This window comes from Manis javanica, chromosome 3 (genome assembly GCF_040802235.1).
Source record: "Manis javanica isolate MJ-LG chromosome 3, MJ_LKY, whole genome shotgun sequence".
Taxonomy (NCBI): Eukaryota; Metazoa; Chordata; class Mammalia; order Pholidota; family Manidae; genus Manis; species Manis javanica.
The window spans coordinates 58,024,446-58,038,087 of record NC_133158.1 but is presented as its reverse complement, the minus strand read 5'-3'; the positions used below and the strand labels follow the sequence as shown (position 1 = coordinate 58,038,087).

The window sequence follows — 13,642 nt, the reverse complement described above, 5'->3', positions numbered from 1 at the left end:
TCAACCTCTGCCTCTTAAAGGCCCATTTCTTTTTCCAAGACTCAGCCTAAGTGGCACCTCAATCTTCAAGGACAAATTATTCATGATTTCTGATGGGTCTTCATCTCTCTTTCTTCATACTGCTGTAACAGGATGTACCCCATCTCATTACAGTTACTGTCTACACCTGATGTCCCCCTAGTTAGGTTTTAAGCTCCTTGTCTTATCTTTATGTCCCAAGAACCTGACACCAAGTAGACACTCAAATATACGTGAGTGCCAGAGAAGGAGGAATGAGCAGGGGAACATTGAAATTTGAGCTCCTGCCTTCCAGGACTGTGCTCCTGATAAACATACCGTCACCCCCTAGTGGCAGTCTACCAAAATTGCTGGTTCAGTGTGTTTTGAAAGGTCACATGTACTTTTAAAGTATGGATCAGCAGTACAATCTTGGAAACTGAGATCCCAAAAAACTCTGCCAGTCATCATTGATATCTTCTCAGTTTCTCTGTAACCCTTTTAGTACGGGTTTCTACATTCACAAGGTCAGTCAGTCATGCACATTTTATTTCAAGCCAGTGATGAAGTGAAGGCCTACCCTCAGGTTTCTCTCCAACCGCTGTGAGTTCAGACTCCTGGCTTGGCTCACTGGTTCCATATACGTTGATTGCACGTACACGGAATTTATACTCTCGGTCAGACAGCAGGTCTTGGACGTTAAAAGAGGTGCTGCGGCAAGTGGCTAGCTCTTTCCAAGTCTTGTCCACTGAGTCCCAGATCTCGACACTGTAGGACTGCACAGCACTGCCCCCATCATATGAAGAGCCATACCAGGACAGGGTCAGTGAGGAGCTCCGGACATCTGAGGCGCAAGGTGTGCCGGCTGGGGGATCCGGCTTGTCTGGGGATAGAGAAACACAACATCACCCAATGCTTCAGAACTGCATGGAAAGAAAACTTTAAATTATCTCTGCCATGGGGGAGAACCTGGAGATCCCAAGCTAACATCCCTGGTCCTGGCTCTCATTCCCCCAACCAGAGTCACACCGATGCAGAATCCCACCTATTAGAGAGCCCCACAATACCTATGTGCTTGAAAAAAACTGTTTTGGCTAGTTTTCCAGTCTACAAGTCATGATTTCCTGTATTTTGCCCAAGTCATAAACATATTTCTCAGAGTAAACAGATGTAGGAAGCTGCCCAGAAGGCGTGGACTGCTTCCCATCAAAAATATGTTTTGAGAGAGAATTCAGTGTGTGTGTGTGCGTTCCCTTCAGGCCCTAGGCCAGCGGCCTGTGACATAACTAGGGTCAGTCTTCACTTTCTCTGACACTTGGGAAATGCCTGCCCCACTGGGTGTCAGTATAGCACAGGGAGCCCTGGAGTCAGATAGATCTGGCTTGGTCCTGTTCATTATGTACTAACTGCTCTGTGCCTCAGTTTCCTCACTTGTAAAATGTGGATAATAGCAGCACTTGGATAACAAGGCTGTTGTGAGAACTTCTTAGAAAAGTGGCTGGCTTGAGTAGCTATTACTATCATCGTTACTGTAGGAGTTTTTTTTCTAACTTTATAATACATAAAAAGTTACTCCTACCCTTCTTCCTTCATCCTCATAGGACTGGCATAAAATGAGATTAAGAATTCCAAAAGCAAACCACAGTAGCAAATCACAACCATCCCTGACTAAGGGCAGGAAAATGAGCTGAGCACACAAACAAGAAGTGGTCTGTTTGGCCGGCTGCCTCCCCATTCAGGCCAGTCACGCTGCCAACTTCACGTCGGATCATGGCTGCCAGCATTTTAATGAGGTTCTTGAGTTTTGCTGATTTTGTCAGTTGTTCATCTGAACAAAATCCCCCTATTTTTCAGATTTACTTCCTGCAGGTAGTTGGTATAGTTATGGATACCAGTGTTCAGTAATTCTCACCCCCGCAGGGCAGTGTGAGGTGTAAAGCTCCTTAAAGTAGCAATTAAAACCATGCTTTTATGCTATGTGAACGTATAAGCTATGTCAACTCTAGCAAATTCCTTAATTTCCAAGACTAGTTTGTCTTTTTCATTTGGAAAATGGTACTAACATTTATCTCCTATTTAGGGGTTTTGCAAGCATCAAGTAAGCAAAGCCAAGTGAAGTACTTGACTCCTACTCCCCCATGCCTGAGCAAGGTGGGAAGCCCAAGTAAATTCCAGCAAATGACTGTGCATAAGGGGAAGAAAACATTTTGCCTGTGTGTGTATACATATACATATACATATACATATACATATACATATACATACACACACACATATTTCATTCTCATCCCCTACCCCAAGGCCTACTGCTTCTATATTCCAGCCAAGAATGCACTGCCCGGAAACCATCCATCCCCTGCATGCCAAGCTGGGACCTCGCCCGGGAACAATTCTGGGATTGTGACAGAACCACTTCCCACCGTCAGCAGTCATTCTGGAGGCCTCCTGTGATGGAACCACTTTCACTGGTTGTTTAATATGTTCTCTTAGAAAAACTGTTTGTTCTGAAAGATATATTGGTCTTTTTAGAAATATTTCTGGTGTTGGCTAAGATGTTTATTACCCTAAACTCTCTTAGAGGAAAGTGGTTCAAGTCCTCTCAAGACCCAGCTAAGGAAGTAAAAAAGCCTAAAGAGGGACGAAAGACAGACTTACTGCTTCCCCCAAAGAAAACTGCCTGGAAAATGTCTGATGGGACGTGTTTAGAGTCATGTAGGTTTATACAGTGAATACAGATACACTCCACTGACTGATTTTTCTCCCCCTCTACTTTGGTCAAGAAAAGACAACTTTGAGAAGTGTGTATTACAGAAGAGGTATTATTCTTATCCTACCTTGTTCAAGATGTCTCTGGGCTAAAAGAGAAGAACTGACCTACGACATATGTCACCCCTTGCAGTACAAGAGAGGTAAAATTTGGGGAGGAGGCCTTTAATTCCAAGTGAAATCTTCAATGCTTTCAAGGACTTTGACACCAAATCAAGGAGTTCAGAAAGACCCAATCTGAAGTCCTGTGAGATTGGAAGCCCCCCACGGCTGCCCTTAGAGCCAGGGGCAACGTCTGATGTTTTTTGATCTTTCCATCCTACATAGCCCCACAGAGGCTGGACTAGCCAGACAAAAACCCTCAGCACAGAGATGTGGTGAGCCTCCCTCCATGCTAAAGACACAGACACACTCAGTCTGGACGGGAGACCTGGGCATGCCTGGTAAAGGCAAGGTGGGCTTGGCATCTAGGGCCCTGAGCTCCACACTTCCTCGGAGTGCCCCCATGGCTCTTGGAGACTCAAATAGCAGAATAGGGAACTCGGAGTCTAAGGGAAGGGTCTTGAATGGCACTAGGTCCAGGATTTTCTGTTCAGGAAGTGTTTTTACTCCTGGTAAAACAGAGGATCTCATCTCTAATGCTTCTCGCTACAGTCACCACCCTGGCGGGCTCTCTGTGCCTGGGTGCTTGAAGATGATCTGTGGGTGCTTGAAGATAATCTGTGGCTAAGCCTAACCCTGCCCAGACCTCATGTCATGGACACCTCATGGACACTTCCACCTGCAGCTTTTAGAGAAGGGCAGGGAGGTGTGAGGGCCCCCAGGGTCCTCAACCCGATAATCCCGGCCCTCAGAGGCTAAGGCACTTTGCTTACCAGGAAGACCCAGCTAGCCAGTGGCAGAGCCCAAAGGAGGCCCTCCAAAATCTCCAGACCCTCGCTCACTCCAGGGGCCTGTTATTTTCCAGGGGATAAAGCAGAATAAGTTCAAGAACACATCTTGCTTAAGCCCAAGCTAAGCATTACAAAGTGAAATCTCCTGCCTTTAAAAATCATGCAAGTTAGTATTTGGGGATTACAGGGCATGTGGATTCTCTCTACTTTGTTTTTCTCCTTTAAAGATATGCAAAGTGACCTGTTTTTCTTGAGCTGGATGAGCTAAATGAAGGAAGCATCTGGGTCACGCTGCTCTCTCCTGCCTGCCCCTGTGGCCCTTCCTCACCCATCTGGGGCTGAGCTGCGGGGAAGGCACAGGCAGAGGCCCTCTGAGCATTGCAAATCCCTGTTGCCTTTTAAAATATAGTTAATAACAAGCCTTTAAAATAGCTAACCACCATTCATAAACTAACCGAGGGTAAGGATACTTTTAATTATCACTTTAAAACTAGGAGTCACAGATTATCTGAAAAGAAAATGGTATTTTCAAGAACACACAGTAAGAGAAGCTTACTACTAACAAGCAGAAGGTGTGTGAAACCGGCCTTATTTAGTTGGCCTGCAAGTGGATGCTTTCATAGCAGTTGAAAACCGTCCAGAGGAGGCCAAACAATTCCTGTTTCATCTTGTTTACATTTTACATCTACTTAATAAGCCCTGATCAGATAATACACAGATGTCCCTAGAGACGGGCAGGTAAATCGGAGCTTCCTCCAGGCTTACTTGGGACTAATTCTAAATCCACAGACTGAATGAATGTGGCTTTGCTGTGTCCATTAATGTGAGTCCTCGTTTTATTGAGCAATTCTATTCTTAGCTCTCTGAGGGGGAGGCAGACAGAAAGCCCGTTCCCCTCCATTCCATTCCCCTCCCAGAACGGCATTTAACATGCTGCTCCCGCCAGCTGGCAGGCAGCCATGCAATGGCCCTGTTAGCAGTGGCCGAGGAGAATAAGAAACTAAGCCATAAAAGGCTAGAACTGCAGCCCATGCGGTGTGATGGGGGAGGGGAGTGTGTGGCATGGTGCAACCGCCAGAGACGGGGCAGGGGGCACTGGTCACTGAAAAGTGGTTCAAAGGAGCTGACCCCAAAGTCCCCCAGGCAGAGGCAGATGCGAGAACACCCAGAGATATCGATGCTACTGGCAGACAGGGTGTGGGGCCTAATCAGTGCTTCAGGCACAGTCTAAATGAATAGGCAAACTGGGTCACAGTGGTCCACCCCCCCACAAAAAGGTCCTGACTCTGCAGGTGAAATTATTCAAATAAGTATCCAGAGGCAGCAAAGAGAGAAAGAGTGAGAAAAAGGTCCTTCCTGCCCTTTATAGATGAGAAACCTTCCTGATGCCTTAGTACACTGACCTTTCCAGATTTAAAACTCCTGACCTAAGGAAACCGAAGGGATCAGACCAATACACAGAGGGTCAAAGGCTTTCAGGTGTACAATATTTGAAGGCCCACAAATACACAGGGACACAGCCTGCTATCTGTCTGCTCCTTCATGTGCCCTTCCCTCGATGACCTGAGTACCTGCCACATCAGGGAACAATGACCTGAGCACACCCAACAGTGTGAGACAGGTGGGAAGCTCTTCGCATATTCCAGGAGAGTTGACCAGGGCATGAAAAACACAGTGATTGGGATAGAGAAGAAAAAGTGAACTTGATAATCAGTCTGGAGACAGACTCAACTCAACACTGGGACACAGGAGATAAGAAAAAGGGAGTGGATTTAGAATTAGATCATGGTGACCTCAGAAGGGCATCCCAGCAGACTAGGGAGGAGGGGAGGCTGCAGGGAGCTGGAGAAGCAGAATCAGAGGAGAGGACATTCCCTATTAGAGGGTTTGGCCATGAGGAGAGAGCAAAAGGGAGATGGCAGGTGGCTAGAGCAAGACAAGGTACTACAGGAGCTTTGTGTGTTCCTGTGTGTCTGGCTACTATCAGAGGGCCCTGGCAACATTTAGGAGGGATGCAGGGAAGCTGAAGGAAGACAGAAGGGGGTAAAGCTATAGGCACCCATAGGTGTGGGGCCACAGAGCTGAGCGAGCTCATGCCTGATGCCTCCTATCTCTCAGAGGAGCTTGGGGCCCAGCCTTGCAGGGTGAATACCATCCCAGCGAGTGTGGGTGGTGGTGGGGCTCTAGTCAGCACTGACGCCTCTGCCTGGACACTGCAGGCTCCGGGCTTGAGTCTGTGGACTGTGATCTTCTGGCAATGGCCCCCAAATCAGGCGGAGGAGCAGTGAAGTCAGAAGGCAGCCCTGAATCAGGGGAGGATTTGCAAGGGGACTGAGTGTGAGGCAGAGGGGAGGGGCTATGGAGGGGGCAGAGGGAGGGGAGTTACAGGTGCCAGCAGGAGAGGGCGTGGGGTAGGGAAGCTCAGGGTCTCAAAGGCTAAAAAGAAAGAGAAGCAAGGAGGAGATTCATAGGCAGAGGAAGACGCTGTATGTGTGTGTTGGGGAAGAGGCTGAGCATGGGTCTGGATTCGAGCATGAAGCACAGCAACAGCGTGAGAGCAGGGAGAGAGAGGGAGTGCGCCCTGGCAGACGCCCCCTCCTCCCCACTCCAGGTTGATCACCTGACCTGGGAGAGCCATGCTTCCCCTCCCCCATCTCCAGACTCCAAGCCGAGAGCACACAGACTCACCCACAACAGTGAGGTTGACCTGGGCCTGCCTGCTGCCCAGCTTGTTCTCCACCAGCAGCGTGTAGCAGCCGCAGTGCTCCTGGCGTGCAGCCAGGATGGTGAGCTTGCTGCCGTTCTCGCTGTTCTCCACCTTGATGTGCTCACTCTCCTGGATCTGGGGTCAAAGAGGGGGGCAGGTGCTGCAGACCTGGGCAAGGAGAGGAAGGGGGCTCTCACCCCAATTCCCCACTCCCTGAGGAATGCCGCTGGGCAAGCTGTGTGGGGCCCAGGCTCATTGGGACTCCGGGCTTCCCCCCAAGGCCCTGCCTTTCCTGCATCCAGGGCCAAGCCTCCCAGAGGGGCTCCAGTCTGGGGCAGCAGGGCGGGTGCTGAGCAGGGTCAGGGGATGAACTGTGTCTGCTTTCATTGCTCCAGAATGGAGCTAGTCCCAGTCTCTCCTCTGCTCTGGGAGGGGTTGGTGGGAGAACCCCTCTGAGCACAGTCACCTACAAGCCCACCGCAGTGGTTCTGACCTTCCTCTGCTGTCGAATACTGTGGCCACCAGCCACATGTGGCTACTTAAATTTTAATTAAGTGCATACAACCCAAATGTCCACCAACTGATGAATGGATAAACATAATGTGGCATATCCAGACAACTGCATCATATTGGCCATTTATTCTACAAATGGAGGAGCCCTGAAAACATTGTGCTAAGAAAAAAAGAGAAGACACAAAAGAACACATATTATATGATTGCCCTTTTATGAAATGTCTATAACAGGCAAATCTGTAAAGACAGAAAGTTGGGGTAGTGGATACCAGGGTCCAGAAGAAGGGAGGCGTGACCGCTAATGGCTCTGGGGTTTCTTTCTGGGGTGATGAGAATGTTCTGGAATTAGATCGCTGTCATGGTTGCACAATTTTGTGAATATCTTAAAAATCACTGAATAGCAAACTTTAAAATAAGGGTGAATTTTTTTTTTCACTTCTTTTTTTAAAATTTTATTTTGGTATCGTTAATCTACAATTACATGAAGGACATTATGTTTACTAGGCTCCCCCCTTCACCAAGTCCCCCCTCACATCCCCGTTCACAGTCACTGTCCATCAACATAGTAAGATGCTGTAAAATCACTACTTGTCTTCTCTGTGTTGCACAGCCCTCCCCATGCCCCCCCCCACACTATACATGCTAATCGTAATGCCCCCTTTCTTTTTCCCCACCCTTAACCCTCCCTTCCTACCCGTCCCCGCCTGTCCCTTTCCCTTTGGTAACTATTAGTCCATTATTGGGTTCTGTGCTTCTGCTGCTGTTTTGTTCCTTCAGTTTTCTTTTGTTCAAAATAAGGGTGAATTTTATGAGTGTGAATTACATGTCAACAAAGCCGTTCTAACAATTTTTAATTAATTAAAACTTAAAGTTCAGTGCCTGAGTTGCAATAGTCATGCTTGGCTGGTGGCTACCATTTTGGACAATTGGTATAGAACCTTTCCATCACCACAGAAAGTTCTGTCGGACAGAGAGCTGGGACTAGGCTAAATGTCTCTGAAAAGGGCTGAGTTTCTATCTTACTTCAGATGACAGCCCAGACAGCCTTTCCCACCACCTGTCGAGTTCCTGATCCAGGGCCAGCCCACCACTCGGGGCCTCTGCTCATCATGCCAATGGGTGCGCGCTACCAACATGGGGTTGGTGGGACAGCCAGCCTTTCCAGGTTCCTCTGTAAGTCAGGTGCACAGGAAGTCTAACATTTCTTCCATGGTACCCTTATTGTAGATGGTAGAGTTTGGGGCCAGTAAGTGAAAATTCTATTCAACCTGTAGTTTACCCGTCCAAATACTCAGGCTCACTTTTACCCCTTGAGCTTGTGGTAAGATTCAGCTGTTTCCACAGACAGGGTTCCAGGGCTGGCACAGCATCACAGGAAGCCCACGGAGTCTGAGATGTCATTTAGAGCCCAGAGCCAATTTTCCTGACTTACAGAAATCTAGATTGAGATATCAAAACTAGGCAGGGGCCATGGACGGATTCCATTTCTTCTTTCATGCTTTCCTCTATCACACAAATTCCCTAGTGGGCAGGTATTACTGGTAGATTCAGAAGAAAAGACTCCTTAAAACTCCTCTTTGGTGGGGAGCTGGCGGGGGGAGGGGGGGCGAGGGTCTCTGGTGTTTCTGGGACCCCTGTGGTGAGTGTTGCTGCCTCCTTAACCACGTGTCTCCTCCCTGCCAGCCCCGGGGCTCAGTGGGCTGCCTCCTCCACCACTGACCTGCTTTCGGAACTTCATCCAGGTACAGGTGAGGGGCTGGGTGCCTGCCACTTTACCAAGCAGCTCCACGGACTCTCCTGCGCGCACCTTTTGGTCCTCGGGGAACTGGACGATCTGAGGGGGCATGGCTGGGGGCCGAGGGAGAAAGTGAGTGAGGGTGAGGCTGCTGTCCACACTGGTCTGCTGCTCCTCTCTCACATTCTGGAGCCTTCAGGGTAAGATGGAGGACAGGGACCACGGCTCCAGAACGTTTGATCTGACGGTTTGTCCATTTCTTTATTCTGATTCCTTCAGAAAAGGCCCCCAGAGTTTACAAGGCATATTCTCCATCTGTTGATTGCTCTGTACTTTGAATCTTATCTGAAAATTTTCTACCTCCCACCTCGTTTATGAATTAAGCAGCACCTTGCCTTCTAACCACCAGGTTACCCAGGCTGACAGGTTCAGTACAGTTCATGTTCTCAAACGGTTTTCAAGGAAAACAGACAAGGCTCCATAAGACAAGGATATATGGAGCAGGGCATTAAAAATGCATAAAGTGGATCATCTCTTTAGGGGCACAGTGGAGGGGAGGGCTAGGCAGACTTCACAAAAGGACGGGAAAGTCACTAGTACTGTGCGATGCTGTCTGTACAGGGGAAGCAGGAGAAAAGACAAGCAGCTAAGAGGGTGGGAGCCCAGGCTGCACAGACGCCCTGGGGAAGATTCGGCCTGAATAATGCACAGCTTGGATCAGGGAGGGGTGGTCTCCTGGGACCACATACCAGTGGTCAGTCTACAGGGCAAAGGAAACCCCCTCATGGCAGATAACTTCTTTCTCCCAAATGTTGCTGTGGCCAATTACCTGCCTTTGGAGGTGTCTTGGGAGCAGGTTTCTTTTTCACAGTTGCATCACCTGAAACAAAGAAGTTAACGGGTTATTTTCTGTTCATTCTGGTTCCTCGCAAAGCTCCTGGGAGGATGCAGTCTTGTCCACCGGCCCCGCATCCCGACAGAGCCCTCATGTGAATATGACTTTCAGGAGATCTTGCACTCTCACCCAGATGACTAGTCGATTGAATGAATATCAGTTCTCGGGGGGCCTCTTGAGGGGTCCCCTCGAGGGGTCCCTGGAGCCTCCACTGAGATAAAAACTCTCAGAAGTGCTCAAGCCTCAGCCAATTCAATGATGGAGCCTCACTCACTAACTATTCTCTCACTCTAATTTTCAGGAAGCTAGGAAAGGAACTTATGTCAGATAAACCAACCAAAATTAGCCTTTGGTGTGGATCCAAGGGTCTCAGGCTTCCTTTTGGTCAAAGACTGTGGATTGGTGGCTTTCATTTCTTCAATGTTTGTTGAATGGATCAATGAGCAAATGGGTAAATGAATGAACTGAGAAATGGGCTCCTCCACTTCTACTTCCACTTTCTGCAAATAACTTCAACAAGGCAAATAACTCAAACAGACCAATTTTGCAGCATAAACCTATTCACCTAATGAATAGGGAACAACATCCTCAGCTGTCTTCATGCCTTGTTCGCATCTCTTTTTCAGGTCTTCATTCGAAAGCCTGTGACCTATTCATCCAAGCAAAATGAAAGTCTATATGCACACAAATGGGTGTATATGAGTGCTTTTTGCAGCTTTCTTTGTACTGCCAAAACCTAGAAATTATCCAAAGGTCCCTCAACTGGAGAACAGATAAACTGTGGCATATTCATACAATGAAATTCTATCTGTCAATACAAATAAACAAACTGCTGATACATAGAGCTTGGGTGAATCTCAATGATTCATGTTTCTCTTCTAAAAAGCCAGTCTCAAAACGCTGTGTATGATATACATCTGTGTATATAATGTTCTAGAAAAGGTAAAACTATTGGGGCAAAGAACAGATTAGTGGTTACTGGAAGTGAGTTGGGGGACAGGTTGGCCAGTAAGGGGCACAGGGACATGGTTTAAGGTAATGGAACAATGTCTTGATTGTGCAGTAGTTACGTGACTCTACATGTTTGCCAAGACTCACAGAACAGTGCACTAGAAAGAGTGAATTTTACTGTTATATACCTTAATACTAAAAATGGGCAAGAGTCACTTAGTCAATAAGATTTTCCCTAATCACTCTATTTCAAATCCCACTCCTTATCACTCCTATGCCACTTTATTATCCACCCCCATGGCACTTGTCACCACAGAACAAACTGTATACTTACTTGTTTATTTACTATCTGCCTTTTCCTCCCCTTAAAGTATAAGGTTTTGGAGGACAGGGACATTTTGTTTTCGTTGTTCCCTGATGTATACTCAATGTGCCTGGTATATATATAGTAGGCATTTGATAAGTACTGAATGAATGAGTGGGGTTAATGTGGACAATTATTCACGCACCAAGCTTCCCCTCTGCAGATTACAGAGAAGCAGTGCCATGTCCTGGTTAGGCTGTGGCGGTGCTCTGCAACCACAGGCAGGTTGGTTGACTTTGCAGAGTATTGGTTGTGCATCTATAAAATGGGAAGAGGGCTGCTGTAAGTAGGCGATCCCGATAGAGGCACTCTGAGATCACAGAGCACATGACAGGCAGCCACGTGGTTAAGCCAAGGGGGAGGCCTGCTTCCACCAAGTTCACCCTGGTCCAGTACTATTACTAATCCACCTGTCTAGCCAACAAAAACCCACTGAGGCCCACTATGTGCCAGGCAAAGGCCCATCAGTTCACACTACTAACCTGGGCACTGAGAAGAAAAGCAAGCAAATGAAGAAATCAGGGCTTAAATGTCAAGGTGTGTGGTCCAAAGGAAAAGCTTTCTTTTCTTTTGTCATATAAGACATTTATAGGACAACCAGCAAAATTTGAATAAGGCCAATAAATTATATAACAGTATTGTATCAATGTTAATTTTGTGTTTTAATCACCAAACTCGGATTTTATAATGAGAGGCATGAATTATTTGCACTATTTTTGCAACTTCTCTGTAAGTCTGAAATTATTTCAAAATAATAAAAGTTAAATAGAAAGTTAAAAAGTTGTATCCTTCCAAAATGATGTAGTTCAAATGAAGGAGAAATAGATTTCAATATGGGCTGAGGAGATGGTCAGGAAGGGCTGAGAGGTGAGCCTCAGGGCTAAGGAGATCTGAACCTGAGAGAAGAGCAGAGCCCCATGGCTCAGGAACAGAGCAGCTCGGAGTCAAGAATCAAGGCAAATGTCTGGTGCAAGTTGTCCAAAGCACAGGGCTGAGATTAGAGAGCAGTGGTGTGAAGACAGCGTGACGGTTTAAGGAAAATAAAAGTTTCAGTTCCTCAGTGACAGTAGTCACATCTCAAATGCTCAACAGCAACACGTGGTTGGTGTCTACCAAATTGTGCAGATGTAGAACACGCTGTCAGCACACTAAGTTCTGTAGGACAGTGGTGGTCTAGAAGCCAAGTCTGAGTTTTGTCTTTGTCCTGAGTGAGCAGGGAGTCCTCACACAAATAGCTGTCTTTTGGGCAGGCTAGAGGACCCTATGAGGTCTCTCCTACTCCTGGGGACAAGGCTATCCAACTAGGAGACTATTGACACACAGAAGGAATTGATCAAGGTCTAGGCTTGGTAAAGGCAGCAGAAAAGAAAATATAAAGAAGAGACAGAAGAAAAGTTAAAAGAATTTAGGGGCTAAACAAGAGAAGGTACAAAGATTCCATAGAAATTTTTGGCTTGGATAAATGGGGAAAACTGCAGTGATGGAATATGGAATTTGGGAGTGAAGAATGAGAAGTTTAGCTTGGTCCTAGTGAATGTGGTTGATCAAAGAACCTAATCCATCTGCAGGCTGGATGCCCAGGATCAGAATTCTTAAGAGCTTGGTGGGGACTGGAAGTGAAAGATTTCAGAATCAAACATGCAAATATAATGGAGGATGGGTCAGTTTTTGGGGAAAAGAATGCTGTGAAAGATGAGAAGGGTCCAGGGTCTGACCCCAGGCGATGCCCCTAGGGAACACTGGGATGAAGAGGAGGGCTGTGGAAGGGCCTGGGAAGCAGACAGCAGAATGTCACTGCAACAGCGGGTGGAGGACAGTGGGCGCTGGGGAGTGGGCTTCAGGTAGGACCAGCATTAAGTGGTGGGTGAGGTTTGAGAGGGCAGGTTCAGTGAGACAGGGGGGTCAGAAGTCACTGCAGAGGAGATTCACAAGGAAACAGGTTAAGAAACCAGTTAACCCATCAAAAATTCTGGAGGTGAAGAGACAGGGCGAAACAGGGGACAGAAGAGGAAATGTCAAGCTAAGCTCTTCCCCAAGGTGAGAGAGAAGAGTACAGATCTAAAGCAGAAGGCTAGGACTCAGTGAAGGAGAGCCCAAAGACGGCAGGGGAGAAGAGTGTGGGAAAGCCAAACCCCTTGGGACTGCCTGCCTGAGGGCATACGGAGCACCCGTGCCCAGCTGGGCCCCGCACCATCCAGGGCTGTTGGGAGGGAGAGGCTCCCAAGGGCCACTGAAAGGCCTTCTACCAGAGCTAGCATGGCGCCTCTGGTGGAGACAGAAGCCATCTGTTCAGAGGAGCTGTGTGGAGGGCTGTTGTTATGGGCTGAGTTGTATACCCCCCACCCCCACAAATTCTTATTTGAAACCTCCTAGTACCTACGAATATGTCTGTTTTTGGAGATAAGGCCTTTAAAGAGGTAATCAAGTTAAAATGAAGTTGTTCGGGCAGGTTCTAATCCCAACTGACGGGTGTCCTTATAAGAGGAAATTTGGACACACACAGAGAAGCCAGGGATGCAAGCTCAGAGAAAAGGCCATGTGAGGACACAGGGTAAAGGCAGCTACAAGCAAGCCAAGGAGAGAGGCAGCCAAGGAAACCAAACCTGCCAACACCTTGATCTTGGACTTTTGACCTCCAGAGCTGTGAGACAGTATATTTCTGTGGTTTAAGCCACCCAGTCTGTGGCACTTTTGTATGACAGCGCTAGCAGACAGGAAGGAGCTCGACAGCCCCTGCAGTGGTGGGCAGCAATTAACAAGGAGACGGACATGAAATCACATGACTCTGAAGTCCATCCTACAATATTTTTGGCCACTCAGG

At 47.5% G+C, this 13,642-nt stretch overlaps 1 protein-coding gene across 5 annotated transcripts in view; it reads right to left on the bottom strand.

Annotated features, from left to right (window-relative positions):
• The window catches only part of MYLK (myosin light chain kinase), a 280,349-nt gene that overhangs the window by 42,485 nt on the left and 224,222 nt on the right, over window positions 1-13,642 (bottom strand). For all 5 annotated transcript variants that reach the window (XM_073231525.1, XM_073231526.1, XM_073231527.1 and 2 more), the window contains 4 exons: window positions 9,441-9,491; window positions 8,597-8,724; window positions 6,345-6,498; window positions 578-880 (listed from right to left, as the gene is read on the bottom strand). In XM_073231525.1, the coding sequence (XP_073087626.1) occupies window positions 578-880; window positions 6,345-6,498; window positions 8,597-8,724; window positions 9,441-9,491 (636 nt within the window). The remainder of the gene's footprint in view (window positions 1-577; window positions 881-6,344; window positions 6,499-8,596; window positions 8,725-9,440; window positions 9,492-13,642) is intronic.